Source organism: Mus caroli, unplaced genomic scaffold (assembly GCF_978045245.1).
Source record: "Mus caroli unplaced genomic scaffold, Mus_caroli_1 scaffold_18, whole genome shotgun sequence".
NCBI classification, from domain to species: domain Eukaryota; kingdom Metazoa; phylum Chordata; class Mammalia; order Rodentia; family Muridae; genus Mus; species Mus caroli.
Window position 1 is genome coordinate 43,727,947 of NW_028227273.1, and position 23,869 is coordinate 43,751,815.

The 23,869-nt window shown below is 35.9% G+C and overlaps 1 protein-coding gene across 1 annotated transcript in view; it reads left to right on the forward strand.

Annotated features, from left to right (window-relative positions):
- Tbc1d5 (TBC1 domain family member 5) overlaps window positions 1-23,869 on the forward strand; it is a 462,126-nt gene that overhangs the window by 181,260 nt on the left and 256,997 nt on the right. The window contains exon 4 of the mRNA XM_021186156.3: window positions 12,525-12,594. Coding sequence (XP_021041815.1) covers window positions 12,525-12,594 — 70 coding nt within the window. The remainder of the gene's footprint in view (window positions 1-12,524; window positions 12,595-23,869) is intronic.

The window sequence follows — 23,869 nt, forward strand, 5'->3', positions numbered from 1 at the left end:
TTAAGTGGGAGAGTTTTAAAAACTGCTTCCCACTCAATGGCTGCTATATGTTTACTTAAACTACTTATTTCATCTGATTTTACTTTGTTAGATCATATCTATCTAGAAAGTTAACTATTTAGTTTCTGTTTTTAAGTTTAATGGAATGAGTTTCGTTTTTAGGTAGGCCTGATAGTCACTGGATTTCTATAGTATCTGTTATAATACTTGCCAATCTTGCTACATTTTCCAAAGGACTAACAATTTATTTAATTGACTCTTTGTCTTTGATTTAAATTTAACAAGTTCCACCTAGATGCTTGTTATTTATTATTGTCTACTTCTTTTGGGGTTGTCTTGTTCTTCTTATTCCAATTCCTTAACATTCCCCATCATAAAACACCTTTGATTTTTTTTTTTAATTGTATCCACTTAGAGCTATACAGCTCACTCTAAGGACTGACTACCTTCATTATAGCCCATCGATATGGACATGTGTTTTCATATCATTTAATTGTAGGACCTTTTAAATTTCCTTCTCAATATCCTGCAGTGAGTCATTTTTTTTTTTCAGACTACAGTATTTCTGCCAGTGTCATCTGTGAGAGTGGCTTGATGGTTATCAGTCTTCAACCAGCTTTACTGTGCAAAGTTTTTCTTTCAATTTCTATTACAACAGTGAGTTAGAGTGGGTTTGAGATAGTCTAGGGATCTTGATTGTATTAGCTCTTTCTGCCAATTAAAGAATTAAAAGGAAAGAAAAATCTTAAGCCCAACATGTAATAATAGAGGATTCTCTAGTACCTCAGAGAGAAACAGCAATTGAAGAATTGTTTATTGTGGGTGAGGAAACACAGCAAGGACACAGAGAAATAGACCTTCTACAAATCAGGGAAGGAACTAAAACTTTGCTACACCCCCAAATCAGTCTTTTGCTGGAGCTGGGGGTTTTAGGTCTCCAAAGTGTTTCCTTTCCCTATCTTAAGGTTGAACAGTTTGAAGAAAGCTAGAATCATTGATTGACACAGAACTCTTGTATTATATTTCCTAAGAAAGCCTTGAACTTGTTTAGCCAGTTCATCAGCAGCCAGTGTGTAACAAAAGATTACAAAGCCTTTGTTTTAAGCTTTCAGGCTTTTGTCTCAAGTCAGAAGAGTGAGGAAGACGCTGGCCATCTTGGAATTCTCCATCTTTATTACCCAGGCACGGCCCCCTCCCTACATGTCTGCTAACTAGCTAGTCTGTCTACCTCCTAGTCCTTCGATGCTTTGGGTATGACTTGGCCCTTTTCTTTTATAACTTATACTATACTTTTTTTTGTTCCATATATTTAATGTTTTAGCTGTAATATTTTTATTGTACTTGGGCTCACAACTTGTGCTCCAAGTCAGATCTGCCCACCCATCTTCAATAAGACAACTTGAAAAAGCCATATTAAATATGGAATTCATGAAGGGAGATTTATTCACTGTGGCCACATTGGGAAGAGGGACAAAAATCTAGAAAACGTTTCAAGTTTGTCTTCAGTGTCCTGAAGGGAGATCACATTTAAAGAGAGGGCCAAGGATATGCACAATTAAGTAGTCCCAGTCAGGGTGTGTCCATCCACCATTATCTGATCCCCAGTCTCACCCTATTGGGTGATCTACAGGTTGTTAGGGCTGTGAGAAAACTCTTTCCTGGAAACAAAGGCCCTCTTTTGGTTGCTGCCTTTTCCTTTTCCTAACATTAAATTTCCTGAGAAAATTCCAATTTGTTTGAGGCCCATTGTTTCAGTAGTCTTGATAGTCAAGTTGACTCAAGCGTCTCTTTAAGATATCTCCATTTCTGTTAGACTGGTTACAGTTTCCTAAGACAGTTTCTGTCTTAGCATCTTACTCTTGAGGTGCAACATGTCTATATCGGAAACAAATATAATGCAAATAGGGAGTAAAATTAGAACATGTTTACTTAATGTGGGGCAGCAATGCATGCAACCCATTTTCATAAGCTCTTGGTCTTTTGTTACTTTTAGAAAGGTTGGCTCAGGCAGTTTCATCTTGTTGTTTTGAGAGGGTCTTTTCAAAATGCCTAGTCTGGCCACAAATTTATGAACCTCTTTTTAGCTTTACAAGTCACAGGAAAGCACAGCATGACTTCTGTGACTTTATATCAGTCCTTCCGACACCCCCCCAGCCCCTTGCTTCTGAATAGTGTTTTCTGAAGGCATTACCGAGTGACAGTCTAGTGCTTTGTCTTCCATAGTCCTTCAATGCTGGGGAATGGTCACCCTGGTTGGTCTGCTTTGATGCCATGTTTGGAGATGTAAGTCAGGGAGTTCATGCCAAGAAACCCTTTATACCCAAGCTAAGCATATGGTCTACTGAAGAAAGGGCTTTTAGGTCAGACATGGCTGAACTCCATTCTGTTTGTGCTATGGGTAATATCCTAGCATCTCAAAAATGTCTTTCGGGTTCCTTATTAGAAGCTATACTTCTGTAGTTATATTCCGTAGAATGTTAATGGTCATAAGGCTTTTCACTACCATAGCTACCAAATCATACACAATTGTAAGCCATAAGTCTTTTACAGAAACATAACCAGTACTAAAACTACTGTAAACCCTGTAAACAGTGTGGGCAGGATCTGCCTGCAATCATCCACATTTGCCTATATGTATAGTTAAAGAGCCTACAAGTTCTCTGAAACAGAATGATTTTAAGTCTTCCAGTTATACAAGTCACTGATAGAGAAGGAGACATAAACCATGAATGAGTGGAACTTCCACCCCAGTCACTACTCACATTACTCACATTACCCCAGTGTGACTAGAACACTTTACAGGGCACAAGGAGCTGCTTAGGCCTCTAGGGTTAGACTGCAGGGGTTCTCTTGGATGAGAGGCTGGGCTCTTGCCCTCTTCCACAATAGGGAACAGGACCTTTTTTCACCTAGAGCAGTATTCAACTAAGTAAGCCAGAACCAAACAGTCAGGAAGAGAAGATCAATTTCTTCTAGAATGGCTGAGAGAATAGGCAGAGGTTTTGGCTTCCTCTGAGTGGCCTGGCCAAGACAAATGTAATTTAGAGTCAGTACCACGAGAGCACAGCTTGTAAGCCAGAATGGAAGTATTTTTTACAAGAGAAAGATTGTTTAATACAGGGAAACTGGTGGCTGCAACACTTGGGAGCTGCTGCTGTAATCATAGCAAAAGGCAGTAGCCAGCTGCTGTGCAGCCACTTTCACCACTAGAAAGCAGGATATTGCAGCATGGGTGGTCAGCCCACTGTGGCCTGTGAGCCTTCAGGAAGTCATGTGCTATCTCAGAGATAGTAATGGCTACAGTCTTGCAATGACTCACTACTTCCCCATTTTAGATCTGTTTCTCCAACCAATAGAACTGACAAAAAAACACAAAGTGAAATAGACACACATCTCTCATACTGAGAGACACATGGTAAAGTCAGCCAGTGTTGGCTACCATACACTCACGTATCTGACCAGGCCAGGTGAGTTCAGTGATGCAGAATCTATGTTCCTGTATGGCTTCTCCTCTTGTGTCCTACCTGGATGTCACCTCCTGCAGATGACACTTAACCTTTGGAGTCATCCAAATCCGTTGACTTTAGTCTTTTGGGGAACTGGATTCAGATGCTTGTAGAGTACTAGGCAGTGATTGTTGGGAGAGGGTTTCCACAGCGCCTGGGATAAATCAAGGTGCATACCCTCTAGGACTCCTCTATAGCCAGAGTACTCCTTCCTACTCCTGTGGGTACCATAAGTTTTGGGATCCAGTCTCTAAGGCTCTCACTGGGGCATGGGCACAACCCGAACCTCTAAAATGCTTCAGGGAGTCCACCAGTTATGTCATAGCCTACAGTCAGTTAAAAGTCTATTCCTGTTGGTTGGGAGTACACTTAGATATTCTGTACCTAAATGTAGTATCAGACATTTAGATCAAAGTGCTTTTAAAGGCAAAACCCTATCCTGTGTCTCATTTGGCAGTTATAGGTGGATATTTTGTGCAAGCAAGCAGTTTGGCAGAAGCTATAATACACAATAAACTGGAGGGGAAAGTTTTGCTCAAGTAGGTAGTGTAACAGAAGCCCAGATAAACTAGCTGGGGCATCTTGACCTTAGTTTTTTAGAATCATTTAAGTAATTTTCCACAGGTTTCTCCATCAAAGAGATCAAATTGTAGTTAAATCTGAAATGGACTCAGCAAGAATACAAGGTAGAGGAAACTCTACTATCTTGTCCTTTTATAGTAGAAAAGGCCTGTATTGAGGCAGCCTAATGAAACTCCTTATTCAAATATATTTTTCTTGCTTTCTGTTTTCTGTAAGATCAGTTCTAGAAGATTGCCTTCCTATAGAATTTTAAAATCCTAGGAAAGTTAGCACATGGTCCAGTTGCATGAATGCAAACTTGAACTAGAAAATGCATTTATTAATTAGGGCATACTTATCATTTTTCCAGATACCTTCTAATTTGTTAGTTTGTATAAAATCAATAACTAATTACTTTGATATCTGTTATGGTGTGTAGTAATAGTTAAATTTGATAATTCGTTTGTCAGATTTTAAAATATAATAATATAATAATTTTTATTTCTGGTTATTATCAGGTTTAACAGTCATTTCTGTTAATAATTATGCATTATAAAATGGTAAATGCAAGTAATTATAGGTTTCAAATTTTATAAGCTATTTTTAAAGTAGCAATTCTTTAATAGAAAATACATTTTACAAATTATATATACTTTCTGATTCATTACTTCTTGGAATTTTGAAGGACTCATAATTTTTTTAATTGAGTATGAAGGTTCCAGTGAATTAGATTTATAGTGATAGATGTTTTGTAATATTAATGATATGTTTGAAAACATTTATCTTGGATTTTTTTGTATGAACTTTGAAACTTTAGATTCAAAATACTTTTAGTATTGAATGAATGTGTTCAATCGTCAGCTAAAACGTGAATGAGATTAGTGACCATTGTTAACACATGGCAGTTACGGCCCTGCAAATAGTTTCTATTGGAAGTTTTTAGATACAACAAAAAAGATATTACCTCCCTATAGTGTTTTGTTTAATGGATGTCTTTTCATTTTTATCAAGTTTTGCATACCCATTATGAATACTGTCTTAAGGAACAACAACAAAAACCCCAACTTTTCTTTAGACAAAAAAGTGTTAGTCATCCAAAGTTTTAACAAAATCCTTACTTGTATTTTTTTTTTAGATTATAGTTATAGATTGTCACTTGATGAATCAGTCTTGTCTAAACCGATTCATGTAGTGAAATTGTAGTGAAATTTCAAGTGTGTGATTCATTGACCTTAATATTATTGTCTGTGTTTAAATAAATATTTCCTAATACTCTTTGACAACATGCTTACTTTTATGAAGCTCTTCTTTAAGTCTGTTTTCATATGCTCTCTCCTGCCTACTCAGATTTTATTATTATATAAATATAATAATTACGATTAACAAAACTACAACATTTCTAGGCTGCAAATCTCTCTGGAAATAGGACATGTATATAGTAAGAGTTTGCTGTGGTCATGGCAGATAGCCTGTAGAGTTGGTATAGCTCAGTGCTAGGTTCCATTACTATGAAAATAAGACCATAACTTAATATGTTTTGTTAATTATTAGTAAAATAAATTTTCCCTATAGTAAGACATAGTTATGTTCAGGACTGTAGAAGCTTGTTATTTTGGATAATTTTGTGGATCATTGAAGATATCTAGGAAATGTTTTAGAGCCTCAGTATGGCCTTTCTGTAAATCACTCTCCAAGCTGCATTCTTACTTCTAACAGTCTGTAGAACTCTATTGGTCAGGACTCATCATGAAGTCCTGTGTCATGTGTCCTAAGTTTGCTCAGAGTACAGTTCACAGAAGGTAACTTTTCAAGTGATAGGCTGTTGACCCACCAGCTCAGCAAGTTCTTTCTACAACTATTCATGCCATCCACATCCATGGGAAACCCAGCAACACCTTCTGCTATTTTCCTTTCATATTTTTTCTGAAAAATTTTTTCCTTTCTTTTTTTTAACTTTGTGAGCATGTTTGAGTGTGGATGGTGTATCTGTGTTTAAATGGGTCAGTTCCTGGAAGATATGTACATGGGTTGGTTCCTGGAAGCAAGAGATCACCATCAAATGGCCTCTTCTATTTTTTTCCACCTTAAGATTTGAGACAATATTGCTTCACTGAACTTGGTGCTTGTTGATTTGGCTAGACTTAGTGAGTCTCCTTTGAATTGGAATTGCAGACATGATAGCCATATTAGCTTTCTATAATATTCTGGGATCTGACCTCAGGTGTTTATGTGTATTTGTGGAAAGGGCTGTGCCCACTGTACCATTTCATTCTCTGCTATTTAAAATATGCACTCAGAAGGCAGAGGCAGGTAGATCTCTGATTTCCGGGACTGCTAGTCTACAGTACCAGGACAATCAGGGCTGCACAGAGGAACCCTGTTTCAAACAACAACAAAACAAAAACCAAAACACACAAAAGAGCAAATGTGGTACTGAAGGTAACATGAAGATTTCATGAAACTTTTCTCAGTATCTTGATGTTGTATATAAACTCTATTCTCTGAGACAAGTTGATCTGACTTAGGACATTGCCCAAAAAATATTTTCTTTCCAAAGAGTTTTTATTATTTAAAAATAACAATTTTAACATAGAGAAATTAATCAGACCATTATTTGGTCTTTAAAATGTAGATAAATTCAAGATAATAAAGAAGATTCAAACTCATAATATCCATGGATTCCTTATATGTACATAATGGTCAGTCTTCATATTTTTGCATAAATCTCCAGTCTATGGAGGCTGGTACTAGTTTTAATTTTGAAATTACGGCAGTTTTCTTAGCAGCTCCAATATAGATAAATTAAACGGTCTCCTCACAGTTTGCTTTAAAATACTGTGTATCGGCACATGACTACACTTTAACCATAATATTTTTAACCATGCTTTCTGAGGATATTAAAGTTAATAAAAGCATTTAATTGTTTTTCTAATCTAGTTTGAATCAAAGCCTCTCCCCTATACACTAGTAGAAACCTCAGAAGTAAATAGCTCTTCTCTGACAGGTCTTTCTTGACTGTGCAGTGTTTTGCAGTGTTCAGACTTAGCCTGGTGTGATACTTTCAAATTCACTGCTTTCAAATGTAAGCTAAAGGCACATTTGAGTAGCTATTCTTATCTGTAGTGTTTGTCTATCAATGTTAACCTAGTTTAAATATTTTTATTCTTTTCGAAACAGATAGATGTTTGTGCATAAAAAATTCCTATAGAAACTTATTATAAATCTTCACTTAGCATGATTTCAACAGTTCATGGATCAAACAAATAAATATCATTATCTCAACATGAGTGTAGTTAAAGCAAAAAGAATATCTTGAGTTTACTTATCCTATTTTGAAATTTAAGTTAGTTATATGATTATTGTCATAATAACTTAGATACATATATGTTAGAAATTATTACTTGAAAATACTGGGGATTTGTATAATCATTCCAGCTAACACAAATTGAGGACATTTTTTTCTTCAAATGAGCACATTACTTCATTTTTAATTCCCCCCCTTATTGAAAATAGAATCTTTTCTCACATACTATATCCTGATTATGGTTTCTCTCCTTCTTCTCCTCCTAGTTCCTTCCTACCTCCCCTCTAGATCTACTCCTTTTCTGTCTCTCAAAAAGAAAGACAGGCTTCTCTGTGATCATAATGAAATGTAATAAAACATAAAACAAAAACTAGTATATTGGAATTGTTCAAAACCAACAGGGGAAATAGCTCAAGGAGAGAGCACAAGAATCAGAGACCCGCTGGTTCCCACACTCAGGAATCACATAGGAGCACTGTACTGGAAGCCGTAATGTGTGTGTACCGGACCTGATGCAGAAGCTTGCAGCTCTGTGCATGCTGCCTTGGTCTCTAGTCTCTGTGAGTTCATATGACCTTCAATCATGTTGATTTAGAGAGCCTTATTTCTTGGTGTCCCGCATCTCCTCTGGCTCTTACACTTTTTCTGTCTTCTCTTCTGAGGCATATCCTGAGCGCTGAGTGGAGAGATTTGATTGAGACATTCCACAGGGCTGAGTGTTCCAAGGTCTCTCACTCTCTGTGCCACCATTTTCTCTTCCAGGCAGGATTCCATTGGAGATGAGAGTTTGTGGCTGGGTTGGTATTTACATCTGTCCTTTGGTAGTGTGCAAAGAACCTTCCTATATCGAAGACCTATAAAGTAGGGGTGAAGGTACTGTGTGGACACACCAGATCAATTTCTCCTTGTTCAATGAGGAGAACCTCCTTGTGTTTGTGTTGTCTTCAGCAATATAACCTTGCTGTCAGTTTGTACAGATCAACCACCTATTCCCTTGAAGACAGTCTGTGTTGTTTGGGGATTTCCATGGGACCCCTTTGGCCAACAACGCAGTTGGATGTAATTCTGTCCCAGTACTGATAACTTCATTTAGTGACAATAGATGAGCCAAACTATTTTGTGTTACTTATTTTACGAAGTTGCTTACCAAGTAATAATACTAAAAAAAAAAAAAAAAACGTAAATTTCACACATTTGTAGCTACAAGAATTGGTGAGTTGCAGTTAAAGATATAAACTAGAGTATATTGTAAATTATTGTATAACATTGATTGTTATACTGTATATTTGTGTATAATTCATATACATACTTAAATTATATAAGCTGAGTTAAAATAGCCATGTCCCTTTGTATACTAGGTTTTCAAATACCTTTAAAATCGAAATTATATTCTGATAATTGTCTTATGTTGTTAAATTACTTTTTAAACAAAAGGAAATTTAGTATTGCAAAACACAATAGAGTATTTGTGTTATATTAACACTCAAAGCCTTTGTGTGTGTGCATGCAGGGTATGTGTGTGTGTTTCTATCTGTCTATGTGAGTGAAAATCAGTCTGCACAGTCTTGTTTCACTTATTGTTGGTTGTTTGACAGCTTGATTCCCAAATTACGAGGACACCTAAAAACATATTAAACTCTCTTGCACCCTCTGTTGTTATTTTAGAGGAACACTACACATACGTTCTAAGATTATATTGTCATTACACTTACTTCCTTCCCTTTGAAATTAATGCTTATTTTTCATTCATTACTACATTTAAAAGCAAATTAGTAATAGAGTAACATTTGCTTGTAGTTTTTATTTGGGGTTTTCTCATCTTTAGATGCGCTCTTAGCATGTCTCAGTTTAAATGAAGGATGAGTTTCTGTTGTCTGTCTGTTTTCTCCTGGTTATCAGTGGTAACACCTCCAAATGTCTCACATTAATAAAGATCCCTACAGTACATACCATACTTTATGTACAGTTTTCTAGGAGTACAAACTCTGGTGTGTGTGTGTGTGTGTGTGTGTCTGTGTGTGGGTGTGTGTGTGTGTGTGTGTGTGTGTGTGTGTAAACCTTTCAACAGTCATTTACTCCAAAATAAGAATTTAAAACATCTATACTAAAATTGAGAACTTGCTCCTGTAAGGAGGAGATGTTGTCATAAACATTTGCTGTAAATAATTCCAACTGCAGACTTGAAAGGACAAAGCTGTTTTTCCCACTTCAAAACTTTATTGACTTTTCCCTGTGTAACAAATTCTAAAAATTTTCACAGATATTGCTAGTGAAACAGTTCCACTCCTTATGTGGTATGTTTTTGAGAAGGAAAATCTGCTTTTTTGTTTCCTTATTACAGTCTTTTGCACCTTGGAAATTACAGTTAATGTGGCATTTTCTCAGGTGACACTTACAAACTATGGAAAATATACAAACTGTTTGCAACATCTTATAATAAACTCTGGCTATTGAGAAAAGCGCTCGACATGGTGCTGTGGTGATTAAACCGAGCAGAGGAAGGAGCCTCATCTGCACAGCCAGTTTGAGGTCATCTGAGCTCTACAGTGAGATACTCGAAAATAAACCAACAAACAAAGCAAATAAAATCCCCTCAGCTTTTCTTATTTGAATGATTTTTAAATATTTGTTCTTATGAAATCCAGCTGAAATGAGCAAGAGTTATATAGGTGATATTTATCTCAATAATTGCAATCTTTAGTTTTAAAGATGAGGAAGAATCTGACTGTCAGTGTATAACAGTAATGCTTGCTCTGTACTGCTGGTGGAATGACACACACGAAGTGTCTGCAAGCTGTTAAAGAGCATGGAATACAGGAAAATTATGTTTAGTGACTGAGATACTATTTCTTTTATCATTTCAGATTATGATAATCCTATTCCTTTTAATTGAAATAAGATATTATATGTGTAATCTCACCCTTGTTGTAAAAGAATTAGCTTACACAGCACTATAATAATCATAACCATTTGCCTTTCATTTTGTAAATAATTTGTCATCCTTTTTTAAAAAATCCAGTTATCAGTGAGTACTCACCATGTGTGTTCCTTTATGACTGAGTTATCTCACTCAGGATTTTCTAGATCCATCCATTTGCCTGTGAATTTCATGAAGTCATTGTTTTTAATAGCTGAGTAGTATTCCATTATGTAAATATATCTATCACATTTTCTGTATCCATTCCTCTGTTGAGGGATATCTGGATTCTTTTCAGCTTCTGGATACTATAAATAAGGCTGCTATGAACATCATAGAGCATGTAAAAAGTCTTTAATTTACATCTTTATTTCTTCCTTGACCAAGTTATCATTGAATAGAGCATTGTTCAGCTTCCATGTGTGTGTGGGCTTTCTGTTGTTTTTGTTGTTATCTCCAGGGTGTCTCCCTTTGTGGGTTCCTTATTGTTTCTATTTCCATTTTTAGATCCTGGATGGTTTTGTTCAATTCCTTCACCTGTTGGTTGTGTTTTCCTGTAATACTTTAAGGGATTTTTGAGTTTCCTCTTTAAGGGCTTCTAGCTGTTTATCTGTGTTCTCCTATATTTCTTTAAGGGAGTTATTTAAAACCCTCTTAAAGTCCTCTATCATCATAATGAGATGTGATTTTAAATCAGAGTCTTGCTTTTCTGTTGTGTTGGGTCATCCAGGGCTTGCTGTGGTGGGAGAACTGGATTCTGATGATGATGCCAACTAACCTTGGTTTCTGTTGCTTATGTTCTTGCCCTTGACTCTTGCCATTTGGTTATCTGTGGTGTTAGTTGGTATTGCTGTTTCTGTCTGTGTATTTGTCATTCTTTTTGATTGAAATATTTTTTATGTTTAAAATAAGTAGTCAGAAACACCTTGGAAAGATATTTTGAAAAAAGTATCCTATTAAAAGGTTCAACAAGTTAAGTAGGAATCTTCCTTAACATTTGAGTGTGCTGGTCAGAAATACGCAGGCCTTAAGAGTAATTAGCATTCTTATGTGAAACAAGACAAGGCTGCCACAGAAATTTCATCTCCATTTTCAGGAGCTATTTAATGAATGACATAATTATGGAAATAAAGTACCTTAATATTATCTACAAAAATTTAAATCTCATTTTTAAACTGAAATCTTTACAATTACTATTTGATATAACCAGGTCTATTGTTATAATCTCAGGAAAACTGATATATCACTAAATCATTAAGTTGTTAAATGTGAAATGATGTTGAAAGTTACATTACAGGGATTAGAACTCTAAAACTTAGTTATATTCTGGTCCTAATTTGCTTTGAGGAAGAAATAATATATTTAATCATGTACCGCTTCATGAGCACAGTATTTTAAAATATGTGTTTAATGAAGTAAACTACCAAATTTCTAAGTATAAGATGATTTTAACTGGGATCTTGCTAACCTTTAAAATAGTTTAAAAGTTTATTTTCTTCTTTAATATTGATTCTGATATTTGCATACACACACACATATATTCTAAATATGATTTCTTAAATATTCTTGTTTTTATGTACAAACAATTTTATTACAGAAAACACATGTCTTTTGTTGAAATTTCTCTCCAAGCTTTGTATTGCTTAGTTTTTAACCATTCAAATAAAATATCAACAGTTAAAAATATGGTTTGGAAGAAATGTTAAGGTATACTGGAAGGTTCCTTAAAAATGTATTCTTGCTCATCACCTTCCTGTGTGTTTCCTTTTGCCTGTCTGCTTTTGAGACTGCTGGATAGTGGCACAGCTTTTAGCTTTGTTCTCTACTTCTACCCCTTTGACTATACTGCTGCTTAGAAAGGAGACCTGCTTTGTAACAAAAGAGTTCATAAATATCAGCATGTAGTTAAATGGTTTATAACTTCCCATGTTTCTGTGATCCATAAAAGAAATTTAACAAAAGTTATCATACTTTGCCTGTTAGCAATTACTTTGGCAGTCTCCTACCCAGATTAAAAGTTTTGATATTGGTTTGTATGTTGACCTATACATGAGTTTTTAACCTAAAAGCTCTGAGTACAAAAGATAATTGGGAAGATAGAAAAGGGCAGGATATATATCTTTTGTTTTGAAATTCTTTACTGTGAGACTATGTAGAGCTGTCACATAGTGCTTTTTAATGGAAATACTCAATTTTGCAATTTCTGTTATTTCAGTGTTTCTATTTTTGTCTCTAGGAGATCCAAGTCAAAATGGAAGAGGAGCAAATTCTACCTTAGACACCGAAGGGACGTTCAATTCATATATGTAAGTGAAAATTGCATACATTCACAGCTTTTGTTACAAGTTATGTTTATAAGATAGCATACAAGACACGTACTTTTATCGAATTCTGGCCGTAGAATAGCAGGAACTAATTAATAACCATGCCTTTAAAATATCTCATAGATAAAGGACTTTGTGGTACATGACAGTCTGCAAGGTTAAGAAATAACAGAGACATAATCTTCTAAGTTCTTACATGCATATTTTATCTTTTTGTCTTGTTAATTTTATAATGTTTATTAATTTTCTACTTTATTACATCAAAACCAAAGAAAAAGAAAGATTATTTCCAGTAATATTTGAAAATTTATATAATGGACCCAATGGAACTGATTTTCCTAGTAGGAAACCCCTTGCAAATTCAGTACTAGTATATTTAAGCATTGTAAGTGGCCATTAGATAAATGAAAAATGATTTAATTTATATACATTATTCTAATGAGTAATTATTTAGTTCTAATGATGTGTTCCAATGCTTTGGAACATGCACACACACTGTATACTTGACAACACATTTGCATACTGAGTGAGCTTCCATAGAAAGATACCAAATTTACTCAGTGATCTTTTCATGTCTTTATTTATGGACCTACTTCATTTAATTCATTGGAAGTGTGTCATTCATTTATCTCTTCAGGTTACAGGCACTCTGTTAGCTAGGGCCCTGCATACAGGAAGCACTGGTAGGAATGTCGTGCATAATACTGTAGTACAATCTGTTTATATTTGACCTTCTTATGTCATGGTAGTTGGGGTTTGTATAAGTTATCCATTTGTCAGTTGTCACTTCTGTTCCCACAGTGTTATAGAGGGATGCTGTCACAGCTGTGAAGCTAGTCCATTGCCACCGTGTTTTCACAGTACCCATATTACCTTTATATGTTGCATTCTCCAGATCCTCCTTTTAGTCTTAAAGTATAGTGTATAGCTTGAGATATGGCATATTAAATAATAGATAAAATTGCTAATTGGGCATGCCATTGCTGATCAAAATAAATAACAGAGTTGAGTATAAAAGAAAACCATATGTTACACTTAGCATAGAACTGAGGAATATTCATACATGTAAAATCTATGGTTATGACATGATTTTTTTAAAGTACAAATTCAATGAAGCAAATGGAAAAAGAGATATTGCAAAGGAAAACCATTTCTGTCTTATCTGTCTGTGTACATCTTATTGATAAATGTTACAACTACATTCATATTTTAACTCATTATGATAAAAGGGATGTTTTAATTTAAAGATAGAGTTATTTTATGCTGTTCCTGATTTGTTCAGAGTTTAAAATATTTCATTGAGTGGTAATTTTGTTTTGAAAAAGAGCTATTGTTACAACTTATTGCCCAGTGGGTACTTGTGTTAACTAAATATTTTTAATTAATGCCCATCATTGTTGTAATATTAAGGCATTAATTTATTATAATTTAAAAGAGCAAGGTAAAAAGATCAACTGGTATAGTTTATGAAAGTAGGTTTTTGATAGTTGGCAAGGCAATCCTGCTATTAAATGGTATTATAGTATTTAAGGTGTTAAACTAGGATTTCTTTTTACCCTGTAGGCAATAGCTCTTATAATGTAATTAACTTATTTTTGAATTTGACATTTAGGTTAAATGTAAAATTCATTGAAACACAGCTCTAGGGTATATTTTCATATTGATGTTAACTGACTAAAACCAGAAATTCATGCAGATTCGCACTACAGGAGTAGCAGAATCTGAATTAAAATTTACTTTTGAAAATGTGAATTCTTTTTGTTATCATTATAGCTCTTTTAAACCAATGTGAAATAGTTTACCAGAAGAATGTATATCTTTTTTGTATAAGTTTGCCCTATCTAAACTGCCTCAGATATCTTTTTTTTTGTTCTTGTTATATTGTGTATGTGTTTGCTTTTGAGAGACTTGGCTGGTGTGTAATTCACTATGTAGACCAGGCTGGCCCTGAACTCATAGAGACCCCCCAACCTCCACCTCTTCAGTGCTGGTGTTAAAGGCATGTACTACCACAGTTGACTATAAATCTGTATAGTTAAGACAGTTGATCCTTTCAGCCTAGCACAAGCATTCCCATGCTGGTTTCTCGGATAGGTGCAGCTGTAGAATGGCTATACAGTGTTTAACATGTCTCTTTCCCACGAGTATTTAAAGGACTGAGAGAAAAAGTATGAATGAAAGCTTGTAGACAATGGCAGCGTGAAGCCAAGGAATTGTTACTTACCGTCACCACTGTCAGCTGCTAACATCCTTGCCTTGTTTCATCAGTGGGCTCTGCCCCCTTCTATCATCTGTCTTGCACTGGGCACCTTAATCTTGGGAGTGTTTGTCTTTTTATTCAAGGCTTGCACACCCCAGACAGCACAGTAAGCTAAGCTGCATCTCCAGCACAAGTTTTACTTGTTGTTGGAGACAAGGTCCTAATATTACCTAAGCTGACCTTGGTCGGACACTGTGATGCTCCTGCTGCCCGCTCTCATGGAGCTGAAATTCCAAGCCTGTCACAGCAGTACTGCTTCCAATTTCCCTTTTTGTGATTGTATTATTATAAAACTAAGTTGCCAAGTTTCAAGTGTCCATAGTTTGTAGGGCTTGTTACTTTAAAAAATACTTCAGTACTGTATATTGGCTGATAGACTGACTGCAAACGCCTTGATGACTTTGAGCAGTTCTCCTGTGTGCACACTTTGAAGTGTGAGAAATTTAGTTGACATGAGAAGTGTCAAGTGGCCAGGGCTGACTATTAGTTACTCTTATGTCCCAACACTGTCACTGTCAGCTCTGTCGTCATCAAGCTTTGGGTATTGGTTGTATAATGGAACTTAACTTCTATTTTTTGTTGTTGTTGTTGTCTTTTATGAGGCTGGGTCTTTCAATGTTGTCCTGGATGTTTTTGAACTCTATGTGGACCAGGCTGGCCTTGAACACTCAGTGAACCACCTGCCTGTCTCTTCCTAGTGCTGGGATAAAAGGCTTTTTCTATCATTCCCAGTTAAAAAGAAATCTTGCAGCTCAGTCTCTGGAACAGTGTTTCCTGTTACCTCTGTGCAACTAATTCTACAAATGTTAAAGATGAGGGCAAGCTGTTGTACTGTCAATGTCACAAATTAATATCTGGAAGTAGAACAAGTAAGTTTGAAATTTAAAGCTCAGGGGACGATGAGTTTAGGCTTTGTGTGCCTAATGCTTATCTGGATGCTTTAAAAAATAGGCAAGTTTTATTTGGCATTTGTATCTTTATGTAGTCTTCCTTCAGTGATTCAAATAGATTATAGTTATAATTAGCTCCTAAAACACCAATAAGATTATTATGCAATGTCTTGTTTTAGAAATTTTAGTTAGAATTTGATTATATATCTCCTAACCATTTAAAATTTAAAATTTCTAAAAATTGAAACGGCATTATTGATATTATAGATCATATTTTATATTTTTTAAAGACCAATGTTAATGTCTTCTGTCAGATATTGATCTTTCTTTATTTCTTATGTAATCATTGAAAGAGAATCTTGCAGAATATGGGAGAAGATAGTTTCTCTAAGTTCTGAGAAAATGCCTGACAGGCTATGTATGTAGCATGAGGTCACATTGTAAAAGAGATATTCTGTCTCTACCTAACACCACCTCTTCTCAAGGGCAGCTGACCTTCTCCCTGCCAAAAGACGTAGCCCATTGCCAGCACATATGAATTCAAACTATTACATTAATCTGTTTAGCTGTAGTACCAGCTGCTTGTGTGATTTTAATTATCTGATTAGATGATATAAGTGACCTATGAAATAAATAGAAGGTGAACATTTAAAAACTACTACTATGTCTCTACATATCTTCTTTAAGAAATAAAATGATGATTTTCTACAAAAGTTCAAAGGATCTCATGTATATACTTATATTTTGTTTAGTTAATGTAGGACTTTGCTTAGACTTTTAAGTTATAGTTCCAGCATAGAAAATTATCCTCAATTATCTGTAAAGCATAGGTTGGGTTTACTTAGCCAGAAATCTGTGGTAAATTTGGCTTACTAGCCAATTTGTTTAAACATAACTCAAAACAGTTAATATTCACTTGGAAACTGAAAATTTTTCAAAGTTTTCATTCATCATCTTATATTTTATAAGTGGCATAGGATAGAATGTTAAGTCATTGTAATTTGTTTTAAAATGATCATGTGCATTATCTTTGATTCTCATTTTTCATAGTTCATGTATACAGTGGTAAATCTTCAAATTTATTATTTTTTTCTATTTAATCCCATCTGACCCCATTTTTGAATGTGGTTTCTTAAGCTGAGCCATTCACGAAAGTGTACTACTGGTACACTTTGTCTGGATTTTGACAACTGAATAATTTCCTAGTAATTTTCAAGTACAGCATTGCAGATTTTAGTAGACACATGCAATTTTCAAAACCAATTGATATTCAGTCACAAGTTATAGCCACCAAACAGAAGATTGCAATGATTTAGTTAGAAATTCTGATTTTAAAAATTAAATAGGTGAAAGTTGCTTGGATAAGAAGGAAACTACGAAATACTCTGTGTGCCTTTTAGAAGGGTCAATAGAGTCTTCACGTGGGTTAGAGAGGTGGCTTTTTGGTTACGTTTCATGAAGACATAAGGAAAACCCACTGAAAATACAATTGAGCAATTGGAAGTGAACAAGCCGAAACATAGCAGTGCTCTCTGAAGATCACAGCTAAAGCCATTTATGTTCATGCTAACATAACAATGTCCATGCTAACATAACAATGCATGGCTATGAAGATCAAAACCTATTTATATTCATGCTAAGGAAAATTAATTTACAAAGTGGAATGGATAACTATGTAAACAAACTGTTAATTAATGCAGAGACAAAAAACTGTTTTGCCAGTACATACAACATCCAGACAAAAATTACACTTGGATCTTAGGAATATTTTGGTAATATCAACATTTTTCTGTTGAGTGAAGAAGTGATTTACATTTTACCATGCTGGATACCTTGCATGTCACCCTGTCTATGTGTTTCTTTGAGAATGTGTAACTTTATGCCAGGCATAGTTGCATACATCTTTAATTCCAGGAATCAGAATACAGAGGCACGAGAATCTCTCTGAGTTCACAGAACAAGCTGGTCTACACAGCGAGGTTCAGGGTAGCTAGGGTTACTTAGAGTGAGACCTTGCCTCAAAAACAAACCAAAACGAATTGTAATTTTTCTTTATAAGTATACTATTTGCACATTTCACTTCTGAAAATCCTCAACATGTGTTCCAAAATTTTAACCTTGTTTGTTTACCAACTATGCCCTAAAATTGTAAATTGGGATGCTCACATGGTAAAGCACTTACCATTCTTCTGAAGTTATAAAGCTTGCAAAGTGTGAAATGTTTCTAGTGTAGAACCATATCCAGGGCACTTCATCTCTAAACGAGTAAGATCCTCACTGTCCTTCACCAAGAGATGTTTTGGTTTCACAGGCCATATGTGATTGTTTTCCAAAGAACACTAATGCAAACTAACTTAAATGCACCATTTAGTTATTAAATTTATTTTATCACATGGACCATTAGCTTCATTTTAAATTTTATTTTCTTGGATCTTCTTATATTTGTTGTTGAATCTTGTTTTATTTGGGCTCATGGCACAGATCTTTTTAGCATTGAATGTTTTGGTAACTAATAAACAACATAGTCATCTGTGGAGATTTGCTCTCCTAACATTACTATATGTGAGAGAGCCGGGGAAGGTGGTAGTGGGACAGGTGATGCAGTGTATCCGAGGGAAGAAGAAGGCACATCTCTGTCTCAGTTTTGAGCAGTTGCAGTTTTTATTTAGGGTGATTATATACCATGTCATAGCATCACTTACACAGCTTTCAACCATGTGTATTATTTAGGTTTTGATGGTTGTTTTCTTTCTTCTGGTATGTTGTGTTAGTTTGTGTCATGTATGTTGTTGTCATGATATTCCTTGAACCTTAATAGTTGGCTGCTTTTAAAATGAAATATCTGTATGAGTGGTATCCTTAAAACACTCTAAGGTTAATACAGGAACCATGAGCTACATGATGCTATTTAAATTAACTTAAAATATATAATTTGTACTAATCAGATTTTAGCTGCTTGGTTGATATATGTAATTATTATCATAGTGGAAAGTGAAATACAAAACTTAACTTTTACCTGACTGACTCTTTTTTTTTTTTTTTTTTTTGGTTTTTCGAGACAGGGTTTCTCTGTATAGCCCTGGCTGTCCTGGCACTCACTTTGTAGACCAGGCTGGCCTCGAACTCAGAAATCCGCCTGCCTCTGCCTCCCGAGTGCTGGGATTAAAGGCGTGCGCCACCACGCCCGGCTGTCTGACTGACTCTTTTAGATAGTGCTCACCTAGAAGTTGTCAAGTAGATTTTAGTTGTCACCTCTCTCTTCCTCCTCCTCATCTTATGGAGTTTATTGTAGTCTGTGTTTTATTCCTATAAAGTGACACCATAACTATGGCAACTCTTATAATTGGGGATTGCCAACAATTTGAAAGGTTAAAAATCCATTATCATGATGAAGAGCATGATTACATACAGGCTGACATGTTACTGAAGAAGTTGCTAAGAGTTCTACATCTAAATCTGTAGACATCTGGAAAAGAAAGCCACTCAGCCTGGCTTGATCCCACATGATGTCAAAGCCCACCAACAATGAAATATTTCCTCCAACAGGGCTACACCTCCTACTCCTTTCAAATAGGACCACTATTATTGGGTGACTAAGCATTCAAATCTATTAGCTTATGAGGGTCATTCTTATGTAAACCACCACACAAGGTTGCTCTGTGTAATCCTATCTGTCCTGGAACTCTCTGTCAAGGAGGTTGGCCTTGACCTCATGGAGACCCACCCTGTCACTGCCCACTGAGTGTAGGGATTAAAGGCATGTACCACTCCTCCTCATTGTAGTTCTCTTGAATACAAACTGAAGTGGAAACTTGAGAGTTCTTTGGAAAGGTCGATGGATGGTGTTTTGCTGGGGCAAATGTAAAGGACGTTTAGCTGAAGCAGGCACAGGTAAAGGGATTTTCTGCTAAAGCAAGCACTTGATACATAGGACACATGATAAAGGATTCATTGATATCAACACACATGTGTTGGTTTGCCTTACATTATGGAGTTGAGCTGCATTTGTAGGGATTCCATAGAAAGAACTGCAGCAAAATACTTCTGATGGTGTGTCTTGGATTCTTGCAGCTCCTGCGGGCTGATTGACAGAGTGATGTCCACTGAGACAGGTGCATGTGCTAAGGCAAGACACTTACAGAGGCAAGGCCCATGGTGGATACCTGATGTTTGAAGGGTATAAATAGGACCCAACAGACAGTGAGGGAGGCTGAGCTTGGCTTGCTTATGGAGCTAGCTGTGCAATGCTTGTGGGTCTTTAGTCTTCACCCATCTTCACTTGTCTGAGAGTTTTTGGCACTACCTAGTCAAGAACTTCTCCTGGCTAGGTCGTGCCTCCACTGCTGATTCTTGTTTGTGAGTGGATTGAGCTGCTGCTGCTGCTGCTGCTGCTGCTGCTGCTGCAAACTTGAAAATTGAACTGCCAATTTCCAGACAACACACACAGGAATGGGTCCAAAGAACCTTTCTAAGCAGGTCCACTTTTCAACATCCTTTCTTTTCCATTACCTCTGGTAGGCTGTGGGTTATAAGGGGGACTGAAAAAATTGAAGTTACAACAGATACTTCAGTCATTCATTGGTTGCTACTATGTGTTAACCTAGAAACCATCCTACTCCTCAGACACATCTTAAGACATAGAATTGGCTTTTAAATGGGACATTAGATTTTGCTAAATAAACATCCATGTCAAAATTTATGGAAAATAGTTTATTTCTGATACTACAGCTATTCTGTATTTCTTATATAGTGTATGGTACACCAATTAGTCTTCCTTCCCTCTTCTTAATCTCTGTCATTCCTTTTCTCCTTCTCATCTCTAAATATTTTAATATTGCACAGAGAAGAGCCTCCATGTTTAGATTTCATTTATCATATTTTAAAATATGACCCATTATTACTTTAACTAGAACATGAATATGAAACATTTTTTGTAAAATTAGAAAGTGTCTAATGCAACTTTTCTTGATTCTTCTAAAAATTTTATTAAATGAGATTATCAGTGTTAATATGACCTTGTTTTTAGGATCCCATAAAGAATATGGTAATCTTTCCACAAATCCAGCCCTACAATGGATAATAGATAGAAAATGCCAACCCAAGGAGGGAAAAACCAACCCCAGAAAGAACAAGAAAGTAATCTTATTTCAAGAAACCCAAATGAAGATAACCACACAATCATAAAAATAACATCAACAATCACAGGGAGCAATAATCACTATTCCTTAATATCTCTTAGCGTCAATGGACTCAATTCTCCAATAAAAAGACATAGACTTACAGACTGGATACATAAACAGGACCCAGCATTATGCTCCATACAGGAAATGCACCTCAGTGACAAAGACAGACACTACCTCAGAGTAAAGGGCTGGAAAACAATTTTCCAAGCTAATGGTCCCAAGAGACAAGCTGGAGTAGCCCTTCTAATATCGGATAAAATCAACTTTTAACCAAAAGTCATCAAAAAAGATAAGGAAGGACATACCATACTTATCAAAGGAAAAATCTACCAAGAAGAACTCTCATTTCTGTATATTTATGCTCCAAATGCAAGGGCACCCACATTCATAAAAGAAACTTTACTAAAGCTAAAAGCACACATTGCACCTGACACAATAATTGTGGGGGATTTCAACACCCCAGTCTCATCAGTGGACAGATCATGGAAACAGACTAAACAGAGACACAGTGAAACTAACAGGAGTTTTGGACCAAATGGATTTAAAAGATATCTATAGAACATTTCATCCTAAATCAAAAGAATATACCTTCTTCTCAGCACCTCATGGTACCCTTTCCAAAGCTGACCATATAATCAGTCACAAAACAGGCCTCAACAAATAAAAGAAGATTGAAATAATCCCATGCCTCCATGCTCTAGGTAGTAGTAATGCGCTGTGCCTCCATGCTCAAGAATTGGTAATAATGTTCTGTTAGTCTAAGCTCTAGGTAGTCTTCCTCCTCTCCATTCTCTTAATTTTTTCTTTACTTTGTGATTCTAAAACTAAGAGGTCACTTTTTTCTCACCTAAAGTGTCTTTATTCAAAGATTACTAGTCATGTTTTAGTCATTAATGCCACCCATGTGCAGGGATTTTCACCTGGTCCCTTCTTCCTCTGAAGACCAGTACTACTGCACCTGCCTCCTCAGTAAGAGAAGCTCAGTAAGAGAGAGAAGCTCAGTAAGAGAAGCTCAGTAAGAGAAGCTCAGTAAGAAAGAGAAGCTCAGTAAGAGAAGCTCAGTAAGAGAAGCTCAGTAAGAGAAGCTCAGTAAGAGAAGCTCAGTAAGAGAGAGAAGCTCAGTAAGAGAAGCTCAGTAAGAGAAGCTCAGTAAGAGAAGCTCAGTAAGAGAAGCTCAGTAAGAGAAGCTCAGTAAGAGAGAGAAGCTCAGTAAGAGAAGCTCAGTAAGAGAAGCTCAGTAAGAAAGAGAAGCTCAGTAAGAGAAGCTCAGTAAGAGAAGCTCAGTAAGAGAAGCTCAGTAAGAGAGAGAAGCTCAGTAAGAGAAGCTCAGTAAGAGAAGCTCAGTAAGAGAAGCTCAGTAAGAGAAGCTCAGTAAGAGAAGCTCAGTAAGAGAAGCTCAGTAAGAGAAGCTCAGTAAGAGAAGCTCAGTAAGAGAAGCTCAGTAAGAGAAGCTCAGTAAGAGAAGCTCAGTAAGAGAAGCTCAGTAAGAGAAGCTCAGTAAGAGAAGCTCAGTAAGAGAAGCTCAGTAAGAGAAGCAAATACCCCCTAGTGGAGTAGACAGCAGGAAATAGTCAAACTCAACTAAAATCACCCAAGCAGAAACAAAGGAACTATACAAAGAATCAAGAAAACCAGGAGCTGGTTCTTTGAGAAAATCAAGAAGATAGATAAACCCTTAGCCAGACTAACCAGAGGGCACAGAGACAGTACCCAAATTAACAAAATCAGAAAAGAAAAGGGAGATAAAACAACAGAAACCAAGGAAATCCAAAACATCATCAGATCCTACTCCAAAAGCCTATACTCAACAAAACTGGAAAATCTGGATGAAATGGACAATTTTCTACACATAAAGCAGGAACTGAAGTTAAATCAGGATCAGATAAATGATCTAACCAGTCCCATATCCTGTAAAGAAATAGAAACAGTCATTAATAGTCTCCCAACCAAAACAGCCCAGGACCACTTGGGTTTAGTGCAGAGTTCTATCAGACCTTCAAAGAAGACCTAATACCAATAATCCTCAAACTATTTCACAAAATAGAAAGATAAGGAACTCTGCCCAATTCCTTCTATGAAGCCACAATTACTCTGATACCTAAACCACACAAAGACCCAACAAAGAAAGAGAACTTCAGACCAATTTCCCTTATGAATATCAATGTAAAACTACTCAATAAAATTCTACCAAACCAAATCCAAGAACACATCAAAACAATCATCTATCATGACCAAGTAGGCTTCATCCCAGGGATGCAGGGATGGTTTAATTTATGGAAATCTATCAATGTAATCCACTATATAAACAAACTCAAAGAAAAAAAAAACATATGATCATTTCATTAGATGCTGAGAAAGCATTTGACAAAATTTAACACCCCTTCATGATAAAAGATTTGGAAAGATCAGGAATTCAAGGCTCATAGCTAAACATAGTAAAGCAATATACAACAAACCAGTAGCCAACTAAATGGAGAGAAACTTGAAGCAATCCCACTAAAATAAGGGACTAGACAAAGCTGCCCACTCTCTCCCTACCTATTCAACATAGTGCTTGAAGTCTTAGCCAGAGCAATTAGACAACAAAAAGAGATCAGAAGGATACAAATTGGAAAGGAAAAAGTTAAAAAAAAATCACTATTTGTAGATGATATGATAGTAAATATAACTGACCCCAAAAATTCCACCACAGAACCCCTAAACCTGATAAACAACTTTACCAAAGTGGTTGAATATAAAACTAACAAATCAGAAGCCTTCCTCTACTCAAAGGATAAACAGGCTGAGAAAGGAATTAGGAAAATGACATCCGTCACAATAGTCACAACTAATATAAAATAACTTGGTGTAACTCTAACCAAGCAAGTGAAAGATCTGTATGTCAAAGACTTCAAGTCTCTGAAGAAAGAAATCGAAGATGATCT